Here is a 17,500-nt window from a genome sequence, read left to right as displayed (position 1 = left end):
TAACTCTTACACTACTACTAAAACTACTACTAGTACTACTACTGCAACTACTACTAAAACTACAACTAGTTCTACTACTACAACTACTACAACTACTACTACTACTACTACTACTACTACTGCAACTACTACTAGTACTACTACTGCAACTACTACTAAAACTACAACTAGTTCTACTACTACAACTACTACAACTACTACTACTACTACTACTACTACTGCAACTACTACTAGTACTAGTACTGCAACTACTACTAAAACTACAACTAGTGCTACTACTACAACTACTACTAGTACTACTACTGCAACTACTACTGAAACTACAACTAGTGCTACTACTACTACTAGTACTACTACTGCAACTACTACTAAAACTACAACTAGTGCTACTACTACAACTACTACTAGTACTACTACTGCAACTACTACTACAACTAAAACTAGTACTACTACTACAACTACAACTAGTGCTACTACTACAACTACTACTAAAACTACAATTAGTGCTACTACTACAACTACTACAACAAGAACTACAACTACTACAAGTTCTACAACTACTACTACTACTACAACTACAACTAGTACTACTACTACAACTACTACTACAAATTGCTACTACTGTTAAACTACTTCAACTACTACTACTGCTATAACAGCTACTAAAACTACTACAAATGCTACAACTACTACTACAAATACTACTACTACTACAACTACAACTACTACAACTACAACTACTAATACTACAACTACTACTACAACAACTACCACAACTACTACAACTACTACTACTACTACTACTACTATTACTACCACTACTGCTACTATTACTACTTTAACTACTACTACTACTACTACTGCAACTACTACTACTACTACTATTGCTGCTACTATTAATATTTCAACTACCACTACTACTATTATTACTGCTACTATTAATACTTCAACTGCTACTACTACTACTATTACTGCTACTATTAATACTTCAACTACTACTGCTATTACTGCTACTATTAATACTTCAACTACTACTACTACTACTATTACTGCTACTATTAATACTTCAACTACTACTACTACTACTATTACTGCTACTATTAATACTTCAACTACCACTACTACTACTATTACTGCTACTATTAATACTTCAACTACTACTACTACTACTATTAATACTACTATTAATACTTCAACTGCTACTACTACTACTATTACTGCTACTATTAATACTTCAACTGCTACTACTACTGCTATTACTGCTACTATTAATACTTCAACTCCTACTACTACTACTATTACTGCTACTATTAATACTTCAACTCCTACTACTAACCCTACACTAAAAAGAGGTTTTGTTTGTTGTAGTCAGACACAGGTGAAGGGTTAGAGGAAAGAGGAAGTTACCTCTGAAACTTCCTCCTTCCTCAGAAAGAGGAAGGGGGAAGTTTCAGAGGTAACTTCCTCTTTCTGAGGAAGTTGTAGTAGTAGAACTAGTTGGACGTAACTTCCTCAGAAAGAGGAAGTTACCTCTGAAACTTCCTCCTTCCTCAGAAAGAGGAAGGAGCTGACATGCTGCTCCAGCTGTCAGTGGGACGCTTTCTGAGGAAGTTTCCTCTGAAACTGTCCAGGTAAGTATCATCCCTTCACCTGTGTCTGACTACAACAAACAAAACCTACTACTATTAATACTACTACAACTACTACTACGATTACAGCTACTACAGCTACTACCACTACAACTACTATTAATATTACTACAACTACTACTACTATTTCAGCTACTACAGCTACTACCACTACAACTACTATTAATACTACTACAACTACTACTACTATCACAGCTACTACAGCTACTACCACTACAACTACTATTAATACTACTACAACTACTACTACTATCACAGCTACTACAGCTACTACCACTACAACTACTATTAATACTACTACAACTACTACTAAAATTACAGCTACTACAGCTACTACCACTACAACTACTATTAATACTACTACAACTACTACTACAATTACAGCTACTACAGCTACTACCACTACAACTACTATTAATACTACTACAACTACTACTACAATTACAGCTACTACAGCTACTACCACTACAACTACTATTAATACTACTACAACTACTACTACTATTACAGCTACTACAGCTACTACCACTACAACTACTATTAATACTACTACAACTACTACTACTATTACAGCTACTACAGCTACTACCACTACAACTACTATTAATACTACTACAACTACTACTACAATTACAGCTACTACAGCTACTACCACTACAACTACTATTAATACTACTACAACTACTACTACAATTACAGCTACTACAGCTACTACCACTACAACTACTATTAATACTACTACAACTACTACTACAATTACAGCTACTACAACTACTGAAATGATCAAAACTGTTAAAATGAGTAAAACTACTCATCAGTAACACTACTGTAGTAATGTTACTGATACTGTTAAAGATGTACTGCACACCAGGGGTACTGCATATTCAACAACCTTTCTGTGTGCGTGCGTGCACGCGTGTGCGTGTGTGTGTGTGTGTGTGTGTGTGTGTGTGTGTGTGTGTGCAGGCAGCCATTGACAGGGTGAAGGAGGGAGAGCGTTTGGTGGCGGGGGGGAAGATCAGCAGTCAGGAGAAGAACAACATGAAGCAGAGAATCAGCTGCATGTCCTACAGCCTGCAGGGTACACACACACACACACACACACACACACACACACACACACACACGCACACACACATACACACATACACACACACACACAGTAACCCGACTCCCTCCATCTATCCCCCTGCAGCTGAGATGAACCATTTCCATAGCAACCGTATCTATGACTACAACCGAGTGATGCAGCTTTACCTGCAGGAGCAGGTGAACTTCTACCAGCAGGTGAGAGAGAGAGACAGACAGACAGACAGACAGACAGACAGACAGACAGACAGACAGACAGACAGGGAGAGGATGATGTCGTGTTGATGTTATATTGTTGTGTGAAAATGATTGGCTGATTGTTTCCTTCTCTCTCATTGGTCAGATCGCCGAGAAGCTGAGCCAAGCACTGAGCCAGTTCACCACACTGTGAAGACACACACACACACACACACACATGCACACACACACACACGCACACACACACACACACACACGTGCACATACACTTCCTCAGTCTTATATGAAATTTGATTATTTTTGAGTAGTCTGACGCACTAAAGGGCTCGTAGGTTTTTTCAGAGGAACTACTTTCTGTCTTTCTTACGCCTCCTGCCCTGCTCGGGGCACGGGACACCAGCCAGCGCTCTCCAGTCCTCCACCTGTCCCGTATGGCCCGCCCCCTCCACACCTGCCTCCAGGTGACGGCGCCAGCTGCTCCTCGGCCTGCCTCTCTTCCTTTGTGCTTGTGGGTTCCAAAAGGGGGCGTGGCTTGTGGTGTGGGGTGCAGAAAGGCCCGCCCCTTTCAAAGGGACAGTGAATCTGTCCTCTTCACTCCTCGTCCTGTGGTGGGGAGTATTGATCAGTGATCGATAGTCAATGTGGATGGACTGGACGGGACGGTGAGGGGAGCACGGCCGAGCTTCATGTGTGCTGAGCCACGTTATTGATTATTGATATTGTATTGATCGTCTCAGTGGTTTTAAAAAGGGACAAACGCTCGAAAGTCCACCAAGCTGAGAGCAGCTGTGTTGTTTTGATTTGTTTGTTTTGTTTTGTTTTGTGTTTTTTTGTTTTGTTTTGTTTTGTTTTGTTTTGTTTTGTTTTGTTTTGTTTTGTTGTGTTTTGTGTTTTTTTGTTTTGTTTTGATTTGTTTTGTTTTATTTTGTTTTGTTGTGTTGTGTTGTGTTGTGTTGTTTTGTTTTGTTGTGTTTTGTTTTGTTTTGTTTTGTTGTGTTTTGTTTTGTTTTGTTTTGTTTTGTTTTGTTTTGTTTTGTTGTGTTTTGTTTTGTTTTGTTTTGTGTTTTTTTGTTTTGTTTTGTTTTGTTTTGTTTTGTTTTGTTTTGTTTTGTTGTGTTTTGTGTTGTGTTGTGTTGTTTTGTTTTGTTTTGTTTTATTTTGTGTTTTTTTGTTTTGTTTTGATTTGTTTTGTTTTATTTTGTTGTGTTGTTTTGTTTTGTTTTGTTTTGTTTTGTTTTGTTTTGTTTTGTTGTGTTTTGTTTTGTTTTGGTTTGTGTTTTTTTGTTTTGTTTTGTTTTGTTTTGTTGTGTTTTGTTTTGTTTTGTTGTGTTTGTGCGAGCGGACCAGCAGGTGCGCTTGTTTGGTGTCATGAGGACAAAACATGAACAAGCAAAAACTCCAGCAGGTTCACAGATTAGAGCGCCACCGTCTGGACGCTCCGCCACGTTTTGTCCCGAAGACCAACCAGCAGCCAGGAAACACCTGCCACCCCCAAACCCCGCCCCCACCCCCCAAACCCCGCCCATCAACCCCGCCCCCGCCGCTGCTGTTCAGCTCAGGCCTCTGCAGACACTGATCACTAATCAATAAGCAATATTTATACAGTCAGCTGCTGGACTGAGTGAACTCGTGTGTTTCATGACTTTCACTCAGATTGTGTCTTAATCCGTTAATCTGGAGTTTCAGGTGACACCTCAGGTTAAGACGGGAGGCAGGTTGTTGCCATGGAAACAGGTTAACTGTCACTACTTTGTTTTATGTGTCTCAGGCGTGTGTGTTGCCGTGTGTGTGTGATGCTCATTAAACTGTTAACCCTCCTGGTGTGTGTTGGTGTGTGTGTGTGCCTGGTGTGGTCACATGACCTCTGGGGCCCAGCAGGGGGCGCTGTCTGCCCAGGGCATTCTGGGTATCAGAGGCCTTACATTACATTACATTATTCCACATTCTGTGTTTGTTGGTTCCTCAGCAGCTGAACGGGTTCCATCAGGCTGTGAATCATCACTTTAATCACATTAAGGTGTTTTCCCTCAGTCACATCTCATTAACACTGTCAGTGTGTGTGTGTGTGTGTGTGTGTGTGTGTCCTTTCCCTCCACATGAAATTTTTTTAACCAAATCTAGAAACTGATTTTTTTTTCACAGTTGAGATTATGACTTCACAGCTGTTTTTTGTCATGATTATTAATAATAATCGTGAAATTAAAAATTAAATTATCAATCTAAAACAACAGCTTTCTGAGACAAAACTCCCAAAGCAAAATCCACATAAACACATGCACTTATAAATAAAAAGCTACAGATAAAATCCAGTAGAAGTCAAGTACAAAATAAAATAAAAGTAGAGTGTTGGTTAATTTACATGAATATCTAAATAAATACTGCAAAAGGCAACTGAATACAACAACGGTTTACATCGAAATGGATCAACCGTTTTTAGTCACAAATTTGAGAAACAAAACGGCCCTGTCCCTGCAGCTGGATTATAATCCCCGGGGTTTCTCTTAGTTCTCTTAGACATCCTCCCTCCTGATGTTCAGTCCCATGAAGCTTCAGCTCGCTAACTGAACCCAGGCTTTTCCAATCTAGATCTGTGCGCTCACAGAAAAAGGGCGGAGTTTGCTGCAGACGACCAGTCACAGACAAGGACAAATCCACCTGAGCCGCATACTTTATAACGGAGGAGCAGACAATAATCTGAAATAAATACGAGGAATAATAATACATAATCCAGGCAAAAAGCAACACAGCTGCAGACGCAAGGAATGCTGGGAAAAAATGAGCTCTTATCCTGAACTTCACCTGCTCCGGAGCAGGTCAGGTGTTCAGCTGTGTCAATGCGTAAATTAGTGGGATTATAATCTGACTTCCCCACCAAGACGGCACGAGTAGATCTGACTACAGTAACATTTGTGTGTTCAGTAAATTAATTGTGGTGATGGGCGTGATGTCAGCCTTATTATGATTTCAGATGCAGCCCAGTGGAGCAAAGAGAACGAGGGAGCAAATAAAACATAAGTATACATACTTCAAAGTGCTCAGTACGGAAATACAGAAGAAGAAGAAGCTCTCGCTATTTCAGTGTTTTCTCCCATCGATACACTCCATGATATTAACATCTTACATTAGCTTGAAGGCAGACTGCAGTCTCCTCCTCACTCCAAAATGCTGACTCTGGCTGCTGTTCGCCAGGTCGTTCTCCCCGCTCGCAGTAACCATAGCAACAAAGACGCCCCAGGATTCATTGCAAATCGAGCGTGCGCAGACGCGACTGAATATTCCAGTTCGGGGTGTTTTCAGATTAAGGCGTTTACATTCCCCAATATTCCGGTTGGAACAGGCACATGCCAGGAGTCTAATCCAGAATTCTCTCCAACCGGAATATGACCTTAATCTGGTTCAGTGTGTTTACATGACTCGTGTGCAACCGAAATATCTTGCGAATATTTTGGTTAAAACAGGAATATGGTGTGCATGTACCCTCCTTGTTGGAGGGTGTGGGGGGTGGGGGGTGGCAGCTCTCACAGCACCTCATTTGTTCAGGGTATGTCTCAGTGAGTCAATGTTAAAACACAATTATCCAACATTTTTACTGTGGGAGTGTAACATGTATTTTCTTATCCTGAACCTGCTCCGGAGCAGGTGAGGTGTTCAGCGTATGTTACCACGGCAACGTACCCCGATAAAAAGTAAACCACCTTCGTGGTACGGAAAACCCAGCAGGGTTAACCCTGAAGCCCAAATCCAGCTTTATGCTACAGGCCCCAGTTCATCTTTTTTCATGTGTTGGGAATGGGTTTCCATAGTAACACACTTTGTCGATGAATGCTCAGTTTTGACAGGACTGAAGCTTTTAATTTGAAAACAACAGGATAAAAATGATGGACAGCACAAATGAATATAGCAGGCAGAGCGTGGGACAGGAGAACCTCGTTAGATCTCAGGTTAAGAACGTCTGCAGCATCAGGATGAACGTCTCAGGTGTTCCTGTTGGTTGCCGGTGTCCTGAGGTGGCGTCGGGTTGGTTGCTATGGTGACAGGCGTGGTCGGAAGCTGCGGGGCCGGATCATCATGGAGACGGTCTTCAGGGAGTAAAAGTCTGAGCCCTTCCAGGAGAACCAGATGATCCCGTCCGGACCCAGCAGGCTCTGGCCCCTCAGGGTGTAGCTCCCCCCCTGGTGGACACACGCAGAACTTACCGAGACATCACGCCAGCCTTCCATCACTACATCATTACATTGTTACATTGTTACATAGTTACATTGTTACATTGTTACATCGTTTTAATTGTTACATTGTTACATTGTTACATTGTTATTCTAAAACGAGTTCCTCGTTACAGTAATACTGGTCCTGTCTAGTACACAGCCTTGCCCTCTAGTACATTCTTATGTTTATTATATTGCACTTATATATTTATCTTGTTTTATGTTAAAATACACACTGTTCTTATGCATTTACTTTGTTTTTTATTATTATACACAATATGTTTATATATTTACACTGAGTTACTTTATAATGCAGTATATTGTAATACCTACACCTGTTATTAAATCACATTAACATACTGAGTGTGTCTGTGGTACCTGGTTACTCGGTTTGTTCTTGTACCTTGTAGTAGACGCCGTTGAGGTTGGCGTAGAAACACTGGTGGAACCACCAGCCGGCGTGGCTGATCTCGGCGCAGATGTTGCCGGTGTCCGGCGTGCTGAAGCCCTGCTGGTTGTGATACCAGCCGAACGAATCCTCCACCGTCCCGCTGAAACCGGACACATGCAGCCGGTACCGGTTCTCCTCATCCTCAATCCTGCAGGACGGAGGAGCAGAACCTGAGGAACAGCTGAAGATTTTAATATTTAAATGAGAAAACCCAAAACCCAAGACAGCAGGTGGCTGTGTGGGCCTCTCTGTCCACCTGTCTGTCTCTCTGTCTGTCTGTCCACCTGTCTGTGCACCTGTCTGTCTGTCCACCTGTCTTGTCTGCGTGTGTGTGTGTGTGTGTGTGTGTCACACCTGAAGCTGTCGTACAGGGCGTGCCTGTGTGTGTGTGTCCAGTCCTCCATGTCGATGCGCAGGCTGTAGTGCCTCTGGTTGGACAGCAGGTGGAGCTGTTGGTTTCCCAGCCAATGCTCCGCCTTCAGCTCTCCGAAGCCGTCGCGATATTCCGACCAGCCGCGGTTAAAACTCACTGAACCGTCACGCCGCCGCTGGAACACCGTCCAGCCACCGCCTGGGGGTGCGCACACACACACACACACACACACACACACACACACACACACAGTTAACTGTTAAAAGGTACACACACACACACACACACACACACACAGGTATGGACAAATCCATACTGGTACACACTTAGCTTAGCTTAGGGTAGTCCGTCGTATCTGATGATGACGTTCTTCTTCTTCTCTTGGTGAGTTTTCAGTGACTGTGCCGTCCAGTTGCAGTGAGGACGTGAAGTCAGTGATTTTGGTCGCTTTGGCTGCAGTGACCATCTTCCTCTCCTGGCGCTTCCTTTCCCTCGCTGCACTCCTCTCCTCTTCAACGCGCTGAGGTCCAGCTTGGCAGAGTCTCCTCCAAAGAGGACGTTCCAAGGCAGAGTGTTCCAGCTGTGTGTGCTGTATCCCACAGCTCTTGAGCGTTGTTTTGAGCTGGTCCTTGTATCGCCGCTTTTCACCTCCTGCAGATCGCTGACCATGGTGCAACTGGCCATAGAGGAGTTGGCGTGGAAGTCTGTCCTCTGGCATCCTGATGGTGTGGCCAACCCACCGCAGTTGGTAGTGGAGAAAAGTGGCCTCCATGCTCTTGGTGCCAGTTCTCTCCAGGGCTTCCGTGTGGGTCATGATCTCGCCTGGTTGGTACAAGGATGCGCTGGAGACATTTGATGGGGAAGTTCTCCAGCTGATGGATGTGGTGACAGTACAGGGTCCAGGCTTTGCAGCCGCAGAGTAGGGTGGAGACACAGATCGCTTGGTAGACTGCGACCTTGGTCTGCATGCTGAGGTCCTTGTTCAGAAACACCCTCTTATGCAGCCTACCAAAGGAAGCTGAGGCAGACTTAATCTGGTTTTGGACATCATTGTCCATGCTGCAGTTTTCAGAGAGGATGATCCCAAAATATTTGAAGTCTGGGACCACTGCTAGAGGCGTGTTGTTGATGCTGAAGACAGGTGATGATGGTCAAGTTGGGGAAGGGGAGTTCCACTGGCAGAGTACCTCCGTCTTCACAGTGTTCACGGTGAGATCCAGTCTGCTATAGGCCTTCACAGCAGCTGTTAGTGTTGCTTGCAGAGCCTGTGGCGTATTTGCCACAAAGGCACAGTCATCTGCAAACTGTAACTCCAGTAGGTTTACAGTTTTGACCTTTGTAGCAGCCTGAAGCCTCCTGATGTTATAAAGATTCCCGTCCAACCTGTAATCCACCAGAACACCTCTGCTTCCTTCAACCTCTTTGTGCAGCAGCCAGGTGACACTCATGAGGAAGATGTTAAAGAGTACAGGTGCAGGTACACAACCCTGCCTGACACCTGTGCATACTTTGAAGGATCTGGACTCCTGTCCTCCTGTTGTCACCTGAGCCATCATCCCCTCGTGGAAACTTTGCAGGATGTTAACAAATTTCTGCGGGCAGCCAACCTGCACAGGTCTTGATGTTGTTCTCTACACCTCTCTTGTAGCTAGCGAGTTGTAAAGATCATGTCCACACTGACTGGTACACACACACACACACACACACACGCACACACACACACACACACACACACACACACGCACACACACAGGTATGGACAAATCTGAGTGACCCACCTGAGGAGGGTAACAGAAGCTGCCTCCTGGGTGGAGATGCAGACTCACCACAAGCTGCTCTGCACTTTCACTTTAATTATTGATCAAAATAAATTAATATCTGATCTTTATGTTGCAGACCCACAAGCCGGGGGCGTAACACACAAAGTTACCACATCAAACTGTATCCATGCTTCTTTCTACCTTTATGTCTGTGAAGCGTATGTGTGTGTGTGTATGTGTGTGTGTGTGTGTGTGTGTGTGTGTGTGTGTGTGTGTCTCACCCTCAGTCTCCATGTCACAGTAGATGGGCAGGGCGGTGCCAGGCGACAGGACGATGGTGTAAACACCTGAACGACGAACCCCGGTGTGATAGAGAGCTGCACAGTCTGCTGGACAGACAGACAGCTGCTGCACATCTGAGAGACAGACAGACAGACAGACAGAGAGGGAGAGAGAGACAGGGAGACATAAAGACGGAGACAAAGACAGAAAGCCAAGCAGAAAGTGAGACAGACAGAGAGAGAGCCAGGGAGAGAGTGAGACAAACCGAGAGAGACAGAGAGAGAGTGAGACAGACAGAGAGAGAGCCAGGGAGAGAGAGAGACAGGGAGAGAGAGAGCCAGGGAGAGAGTGAGACAGACAGAGAGAGAGACAGGGAGAGAGAGAGACAGGGAGAGAGAGAGCCAGGGAGAGAGAGAGCCAGGGAGAGAGTGAGACAGACAGAGAGAGAGACAGGGAGAGAGAGAGCCAGGGAGAGAGAGAGCCAGGGAGAGAGTGAGACAGACAGAGAGAGAGACAGGGAGAGAGAGAGCCAGGGAGAGAGAGAGCCAGGGAGAGAGTGAGACAGACAGAGAGAGAGCCAGGGAGAGAGTGAGACAGACAGAGAGAGAGACAGGGAGAGAGAGTGTGTTTTGAACAATGCAGAGAACGCTGAGGCTCATGCACTTTGTTAACCATGTGTGTATTATTTCTCAGTGTGTGTGTGTGTGTGTGTGTGTGTGTGTGTGTGTGTTGCGTGCTGGCTGTGTGTTCACCTGGCTGCAGAGCGTCCCGTGCGGGCAGCGGCGGCGGGGCGGTCCGGATGACGTTGATGACGCAGGGCGCGGTGCGGCTCACGCTCTGCGCTGCGGCGCTCAGGTTCCTCAGCTGCACCTGCAGCTCCTGCAGCAGCGAGGCGTGCACCACCAGCAGGGCGCCGGCCTCGGCCTGACGCAGCTCCAGCGCTCGGTACCGCAGCTCCAGGGACGAGTTCAGCCGGCTGCTCGCTTCACCCTGACACACAGAGAGAGAGAGAGAGGTGAGGCTGTACAGGCCGGGCCAATGAAGGAAAAATACGCCTGAGGAACCCCGGGGGACCCTGAGGGCTCGGGGGCCCCTGAGGAACCCCGGGGGACCCTGAGGGCTCCGGGGGCCCCTGAGGAACCCCGGGGGACCCTGAGGGCTCGGGGGCCCCTGAGGAACCTCGGGGGACCCTGAGGCCCTACTTCATCAAGACAGCGGACAGTTTCATTATCACCGATTGAGCTGACAACCGGTTTAATCTGTGACCCTTCAGCTCACTTGGTAGGAAAAACTGTCCCAGGAAAGTTCATTAGAGCGCCACCTTGAGGCCCAGGAGCAGAGGGGCAGTGTGCAGCCTCCATGGCCCAGGAAGAGGCTCTGTGGGTCAGGGAGAGACGGAGACAAGGGCCCTGAGCTAATGAGCTAATCCTGTTAGAATTCAGGGTTAAGGAGGACTTAGCGAGTGTAAAGACAGAGAGATGAAAACACAGCGAGACGCCAGTGTCCTCATTTTTAAAATGATTTTTTAAACTTTCCCTGCACTTTTTCATTTTCATTCTCTGCTGTGTTTTACCTGCTTTACCTGGAGCATTCTGAATGAAAAGTGAATTAGGAATAAAATTCATGATAGATATCATTGTTTTCTGTATGAATTCCCACTGGTGGTGATTTTCATAAAACACAAACGAGTATTCTGGGGAAAGAAAGAATATTCCTCTGTATGCTGTTTCATGTTATTTTAATCTTTTCAGCCCGCCTGACATTATTCATACCTTTGTTTTGCTCACCTGCCACTCAGTTTGTGCATCCTGAGTAAAAACCTGTTGAAGCTCCTGTCTCTGAGGCTTCACGGGCCAACAAGCTTTCCAAGAAAAAACCTCACAAATCCCCCAGATCAGACAGGGAAAAAAACTTAGAGAGAGACGAGGCCCTTCCTGGGCAGGTGGGCGACAGGGGTGTATGACAGGTGGGCAACAGGTGTATGACAGGTGGCAAAATCAGACCAAATCAAAAAATCAAATCAAATCAAACTGCAAAAGTGACAAACTCTATCATTAAATGTCCAATTAATTTTACTACCAAAAAAGAGTGTGTTTTTAATGTTAATGACTAGAATGCACACAAATGAAATAGAAATGACCTTAAATTAATTGAGATAACAAATAACACTTTATTTATTTATTTATTTAATGATTACGTTGTTATAGCAATAAAAGGTGAAAATGATATGTTATTAATGATTGAACAAAAATGACAAGAGGATGCATCAGTAATTATGTCACCTGAGGGTTGACAGAGTACTTTTTACAGTAACAATATGTTAAATTATTATTATTATTTTAAAATGTAAATTACTTATCAATCAGACCTAACAATTCAGCTACCAATAAATGAGCAGGAGTATGCATGTGATAACATAGATTGAAAAATAAGCCGAAGTGATACCTCTTCTCTGAATAGACAAGCTAAGCCAGTGTGCTGCTGTTAGCCAGTGAAAACAGAGCAGAGTGGCAACTCTTCACTTTGTTTCACAATCTCTGTCAGTGCGCTGCTGTAGCTGGAGAGTTTCTCTGCCTTTTGGACTCAGTTTCCATTTTATTTGGCTAATTCTGTGATTCTGTCCGTGATTCCGTGATCACGGAAATTATAGGGCCCTACACTGTTAAAAAAAAAAAAAATAGCGGCACAACTTGGTGGGCGTGATCCTGGTCATTTCTCTGCGTGAGAAATACAAGGTGTGGCGTGTGAACGGGTTGAAATGCGTGAGACCTGAGAGCCCTGAGAAAACTTTATGAAACCAACTAACTGTTGTTGTCGTCGTTCTCTTTGAAATATCTCCACACAGCAGACAGAGCAGCAGCCTATCAGGCGCCTCGGCTTCAGAACAAACTGCTGCGTGCTGCCGTGTTCTGCACATGCTCTGTTCAGTGGCGTCTGTCAGACACACCCGCCTGTAAACGCCTGTAAATACTATTTTATTCTCATTTATTTTTAATCACTAATAGCCCATATATTGTAAATGTGTTTAAAAATAATAACAATAAATATACATATGTATATATATTATTTATCCGATACCTGATCGGGACATAACGTCCGAGTCCCGATCGAGTCTGCAGTCACGTGATCGACCCCGATTTCCGTGATCAGATCGGGACAACCCTAATTTTGAACCAGAACCATGGAAGCAAAAGGCAGAATGACCATAAAAGTATACATCCAGGCTTCCCGGCGTACCTGCAGCTCCAGGGTCTTAAGTCGACGCCGGTGGCTCCTCAGTTCCTCCTGGAGCTCCATCATGGTCTCCTTCAGGTCCTCCAGCTGCTCCTTCCTGTTCTGGTTCTCATGCAGCCAATAGGAGACTTCGTCCGTACATCGGAACATGTCCGGACAGCGTTTCTCCTGCGTTCCCAGCATTCCTATCGGAGGCAGTGTCGCTGTCACTCGACACCGGCCGCCGTCCATCAGCTGGCTGCTGTACTCGCCGCACCGTATCACCTGGCGAGGTGTGCGGTCCGTTGTGTCGTCCACGCCGGTGACGCTAGCAGTGACCACCGGGGGCGTGTCTGTGGGCGTGTCCGGCGCGTTCCCATATGTTACATCCCCACTTGTGTCCGACATGTCGTCATTCACATCCGGTAGATTCCCGTTTGCTTCGTAGCGAGCGTCGGGGTAGATGTCTTCATCATGGCCAATGTCCAAGTCGGTGTCGGCGAGGATGTAGTCGCCTCTGACGGGCCGGACGCACCAGCCGGTCAGCAAGACGACTGCCAGTAAGACGGGCAGGAGCTTCATCCTGACTGCTTCTTTGTTTCAGTTACATCCACATAGATTTCCAACGAGGTCAACAGTCTTTAAAAGAAACCAACAACATGGAGGTCAAAGGTCAGAGGTCACAGCATTGACATGACACCTGGGCTCAGTCCACAAGTAGACTAGAGTTCTAGTCTTTAAGGTTTTGCATCAAGTTCAAATCAAATCAACAAGATCCAAGAGTTAACGTCCTGTAGTGAAGATTTCTACGTTCAGCACCTGGTCCTGCTCTCACAACAGATTTCAGTTCAGTCCAAAGTTCAGAACAGCAGAACCTCCTGGACCAGGAACCTGAGCAGAACCAGCAGCAGGAGAACGTTGTCCATCTAACCCTAACCCGACATTTGGTTTCATGTTAAGCTTTCAATCATTTACAGAATTATGAGGCTCTTTTTCCACATTTTTGAGTCTGCCTGATCCCTGGACCTTCTGTCCAAGTAGACCAGGACCACAGCAGGACCTGGACTGTGTTCAGATCTGGTTCCCCCCTGGACCTGATCTGGATTAAACCTACAGTCTACATCTCAGGGATCTAGCCTTCCTGTTTCACTTTTCTTGGGATTTTCCAGGTTAAAAGTCAACAGGAAACTGAACCTGAGTCAACTAATGAAGAGGTCTCACAGACCAGATCCAGATCGGATCAGTCTGGGTCGGTCTGGGCCGGTCTGGGTCAGTCTGGGTCGGTCTGGATCGGTCTGGGTCGGTCTGGGTCAGTCTGGGTCAGTCTGGGTCGGTCTGGGTCGGTCTGGGCCGGTCTGGGCCGGTCTGGGTCGGTCTGGGTCGGTCTGGGTCGGTCTGGATCGGTCTGGGTCGGTCTGGGTCGGTCTGGGTCGGTCTGGGCCGGTCTGGGCCGGTCTGGGCCGGTCTGGGTCGGTCTGGGTCGGTCTGGGTCGGTCTGGATCGGTCTGGGTCGGTCTGGGTCGGTCTGGGTCGGTCTGGGCCGGTCTGGGCCGGTCTGGGTCGGTCTGGGTCGGTCTGGGCCGGTCTGGGCCGGTCTGGGTCGGTCTGGGCCGGTCTGGGTCGGTCTGGGTCGGTCTGGGTCGGTCTGGGCCGGTCTGGGCCGGTCTGGGTCGGTCTGGATGGGTTGATCCACGGGTTGCTGCCTTGCTGCAGGGATCCTTGTTGTTGGTCAGAAGGTCCAAGTCAGTCCAGGGATTTGAACCAGGAACCTCTCTGCCCTGCTTTCTGCTGGAGATCCTTCAGCTGTGATTGGTCCAGGCCAGCTGAAGCTGTAAACAACAACAACACAACACAGGACAGGACAGGACAGTAGCAATCAATAATGCAGAATTCATGAAATCAGCACATTCTGCCAGTCCTCATAACTGCTGGGTGGGTTAGGTTAGGGTTAGGGTCACCCAGTTGACCCGCCCTCCTGGTGACCCAGGAGCATCGCTGAGACGTGTCAGTGTTTATATTTATATTTACAAACAATTTAAAAACCATCAAAACAATCAAATGAGTAAGAAGACAAACAGAGAAGCTTCTATTCAGAGGATCAGAAAATAACTAATAATAATCAAAATGACATGATACCTTATTGAAAGGTGAGAGGTCAGCATGGTGCTCAAGGACACACACACACACACACACACACACACACACACACACACACACACACACACACACATATACATAAAAAAACAGCAGTCCTACCTGTGTCTTCTCAGTGGAAAAGCCTCAGTGCAGCCTGAAGAGAGAGAGAGAGAGAGAGAGAGAGAGTGTGTGTGTGTGTGTGTGTGTGTTCGTATGTCATCTTATCCTGATAATCCTCTAACAGGATTGGCTGGCCTGCACAGTAATAGTACAGAGTACAGAGTACAGAGTAATCTGATTACAGTTCCAGTCAGTGAAGTCAGTCTTCCTTTCCCCCTGTGTGTGTGTGTGTGTGTGTGTGTGTGTGTGTGTGTGTGTTTGTGTTTGTGTGTGTGTGTGTGTGTGTGTGTGTGTGTGTGTGTGTGTGTGTGTGTAATGGACTGAGTGGAGATTCAAGGTCCTGCTAATGGTTTTTCTCTGCTGGTCGATGTGACATTCGGAGCGTCTCTGATTTATTCTGAAAAACACAAAGAGAAAATTAAAACAACGATAATAATAACAATGATTACAAATCAGCTGATGTGAATTTTGTTAAGAGGCTGAAATAAAACTTGCTGTTCTAATGATTATCATTATTATTACTTTAAGAATAAATATATGACAACAACAAACAATAAGAATAATAACAACAAGATAAAGGTTAAAAAAGTAAAACAGAATAAAATTCATGAATAAAATTAAAGGTGCACTATGCCAAATCACTGAACACTGATTTACATTAGGACCATATAAACTTAGCTGACAAAAATATGAAATAATCATTAAATTGATTAGTGAATCAAATGAGAACCATGTAGTCTCAACCATCACAGGTTTTTTTTTTTTTTTTTAAGTTGAGTGTAAATGGTCCTCACAGGTTCACACAGTGCCCCTTTAAAACAGACACATCCTAAACATCTGAGGATGATGATCAAACAGAACATTAATCCATAAATAAATCCAGATTTTAATCTGAAGAGCTTCTCTCCGACTGATAATTTAACACCAAACTGACAGACCTGTCCCCTGTACCTGCAGCTGGATTATAATCCCAGGCTTTCTCTTAGTTTTCTGGCTTCTCTTAACCAGACATCCACACTCCGGATGTTCAGTCCCATGAAGCTTCACCTCGCTAACTGAACCCAGGCTTTTCCAATCTAGATCTGTGCGCTCACATGAAAAGGGCGGAGTTTGCTGCAGACGACCAACAGTAGCGGTTTTAGGCACGGGAGAAGCGGGCAGCCTCCCGGTGCAGCATTTTTTCATGTCACGTGGGGGGGCGGCACGAGCACCAAAAAAAAAAAAAAAAAATCCTCGCTGCAGTTTTCTATTACTGTATTCATCTGAATATAAGACGATATGCTGTTCTAATGATTATCATTATTATTACTTTAAGAATAAATATATGACAACAACAAACAACAACAGCTACCTGTTTACGCTCTCTGGACACTGTGTGCCACTGTGCACTGAGGTTTGTCACTGGTTGTAAACATCTGACCCATCATTGCCATCTGTACCAAAAAGCAGAATGGTCTTCCTTGTCCAATAGAAGATATACACATTGGATGACTTTTATTTGCAAGGCCCTCCTTGGTGTGGTACCTTCCTACCTAGGAAACTATTTAATTCGGAAACAGGGACATTATACTCTACGAGCAACCGATTATATTAAACTCAAGGTCCCGCGAGTGTTCACAGAGATGGGTAAAAGAGCATTTCGATATTCCACTCCATTTGCATGGAATTCTTTGCAGACTGCCTTAAAATTGCCTGAACTGATACCATTGGACAGTTTTGTGAAAATCCTCAAGGATAAGGAACTTGATAGCATACGGGACTGCCACTGCTTTTAAACTATGATATCTGATCTGATTCTACTTGATTTTACCTGTGTGTATGATTTTGTCTGAATGATTGTAATTGTGTAATCAGCTGCTTCTTGGCCAGGTCGCTTTTGTAAAAGAGATTCTTTATCTCAACAAGCTTATCTGGTTAAATAAAGGTCTAATAAAAAAAATTAAAAAAACGATATTTTTTCCATTGAAAATGCCCTGAAAAAACACCCTCGTCGGGGTAGTAACACGGAAGGGCACAAGGCAGTA

At 45.1% G+C, this 17,500-nt stretch overlaps 2 protein-coding genes across 5 annotated transcripts in view; one reads left to right on the top strand and one right to left on the bottom strand.

Annotated features, from left to right (window-relative positions):
* The window catches only part of LOC115375186 (sorting nexin-9-like), a 25,445-nt gene extending 21,664 nt beyond the window's left edge, over window positions 1–3,781 (top strand). For both annotated transcript variants that reach the window (XM_030074575.1, XM_030074568.1), the window contains exons 16-18: window positions 2,616–2,730; window positions 2,845–2,936; window positions 3,082–3,781. In XM_030074575.1, coding sequence (XP_029930435.1) covers window positions 2,616–2,730; window positions 2,845–2,936; window positions 3,082–3,129 — 255 coding nt within the window. In that variant the 3' untranslated portion in view covers window positions 3,130–3,781. The remainder of the gene's footprint in view (window positions 1–2,615; window positions 2,731–2,844; window positions 2,937–3,081) is intronic.
* Window positions 3,782–6,762: 2,981 nt separating this feature from the next.
* LOC115372314 (angiopoietin-related protein 7-like) lies at window positions 6,763–15,559 on the bottom strand. 3 transcript variants are annotated; one of them, XM_030070100.1, is made up of 7 exons: window positions 15,477–15,559; window positions 13,245–15,049; window positions 10,760–10,997; window positions 10,007–10,141; window positions 7,947–8,163; window positions 7,545–7,773; window positions 6,763–7,108 (listed from the first exon to the last, which is right to left on the bottom strand). In XM_030070100.1, exons 2-7 carry the CDS (start codon window positions 13,800–13,802, stop codon window positions 6,962–6,964), a joined length of 1,524 nt encoding a protein of 507 aa, XP_029925960.1. In that variant the 5' UTR covers window positions 13,803–15,049; window positions 15,477–15,559; the 3' UTR covers window positions 6,763–6,961. The 3 variants fall into 3 exon arrangements, with proteins under 3 accessions (XP_029925960.1, XP_029925979.1, XP_029925971.1); XM_030070119.1 differs by having other exon boundaries at window positions 7,545–7,740; XM_030070111.1 differs by lacking the exon at window positions 15,477–15,559 and adding an exon at window positions 15,357–15,473.
* Window positions 15,560–17,500: the final 1,941 nt, after the last annotated feature.

Source organism: Myripristis murdjan, chromosome 2 (genome assembly GCF_902150065.1).
Source record: "Myripristis murdjan chromosome 2, fMyrMur1.1, whole genome shotgun sequence".
In the NCBI taxonomy this organism is placed as follows: domain Eukaryota; kingdom Metazoa; phylum Chordata; class Actinopteri; order Holocentriformes; family Holocentridae; genus Myripristis; species Myripristis murdjan.
This window is presented reverse-complemented; position numbering and strand designations above follow the sequence as displayed.

Coding starts and splice junctions, on each gene's coding strand:
- LOC115372314 (XM_030070100.1), bottom strand. CDS start 13,802: ATGAAGCTCCTGCCCGTCTTACTGGCAGTCGTCTTGCTGACCGGCTGG. Junction 8,164..10,006: donor CTGTGACATGGAGACTGAGG/GTGAGACACACA, acceptor GCGCACCCCCAG/GCGGTGGCTGGACGGTGTTC. Junction 7,774..7,946: donor GCCCTGTACGACAGCTTCAG/GTGTGACACACA, acceptor TAAAATCTTCAG/CTGTTCCTCAGGTTCTGCTC.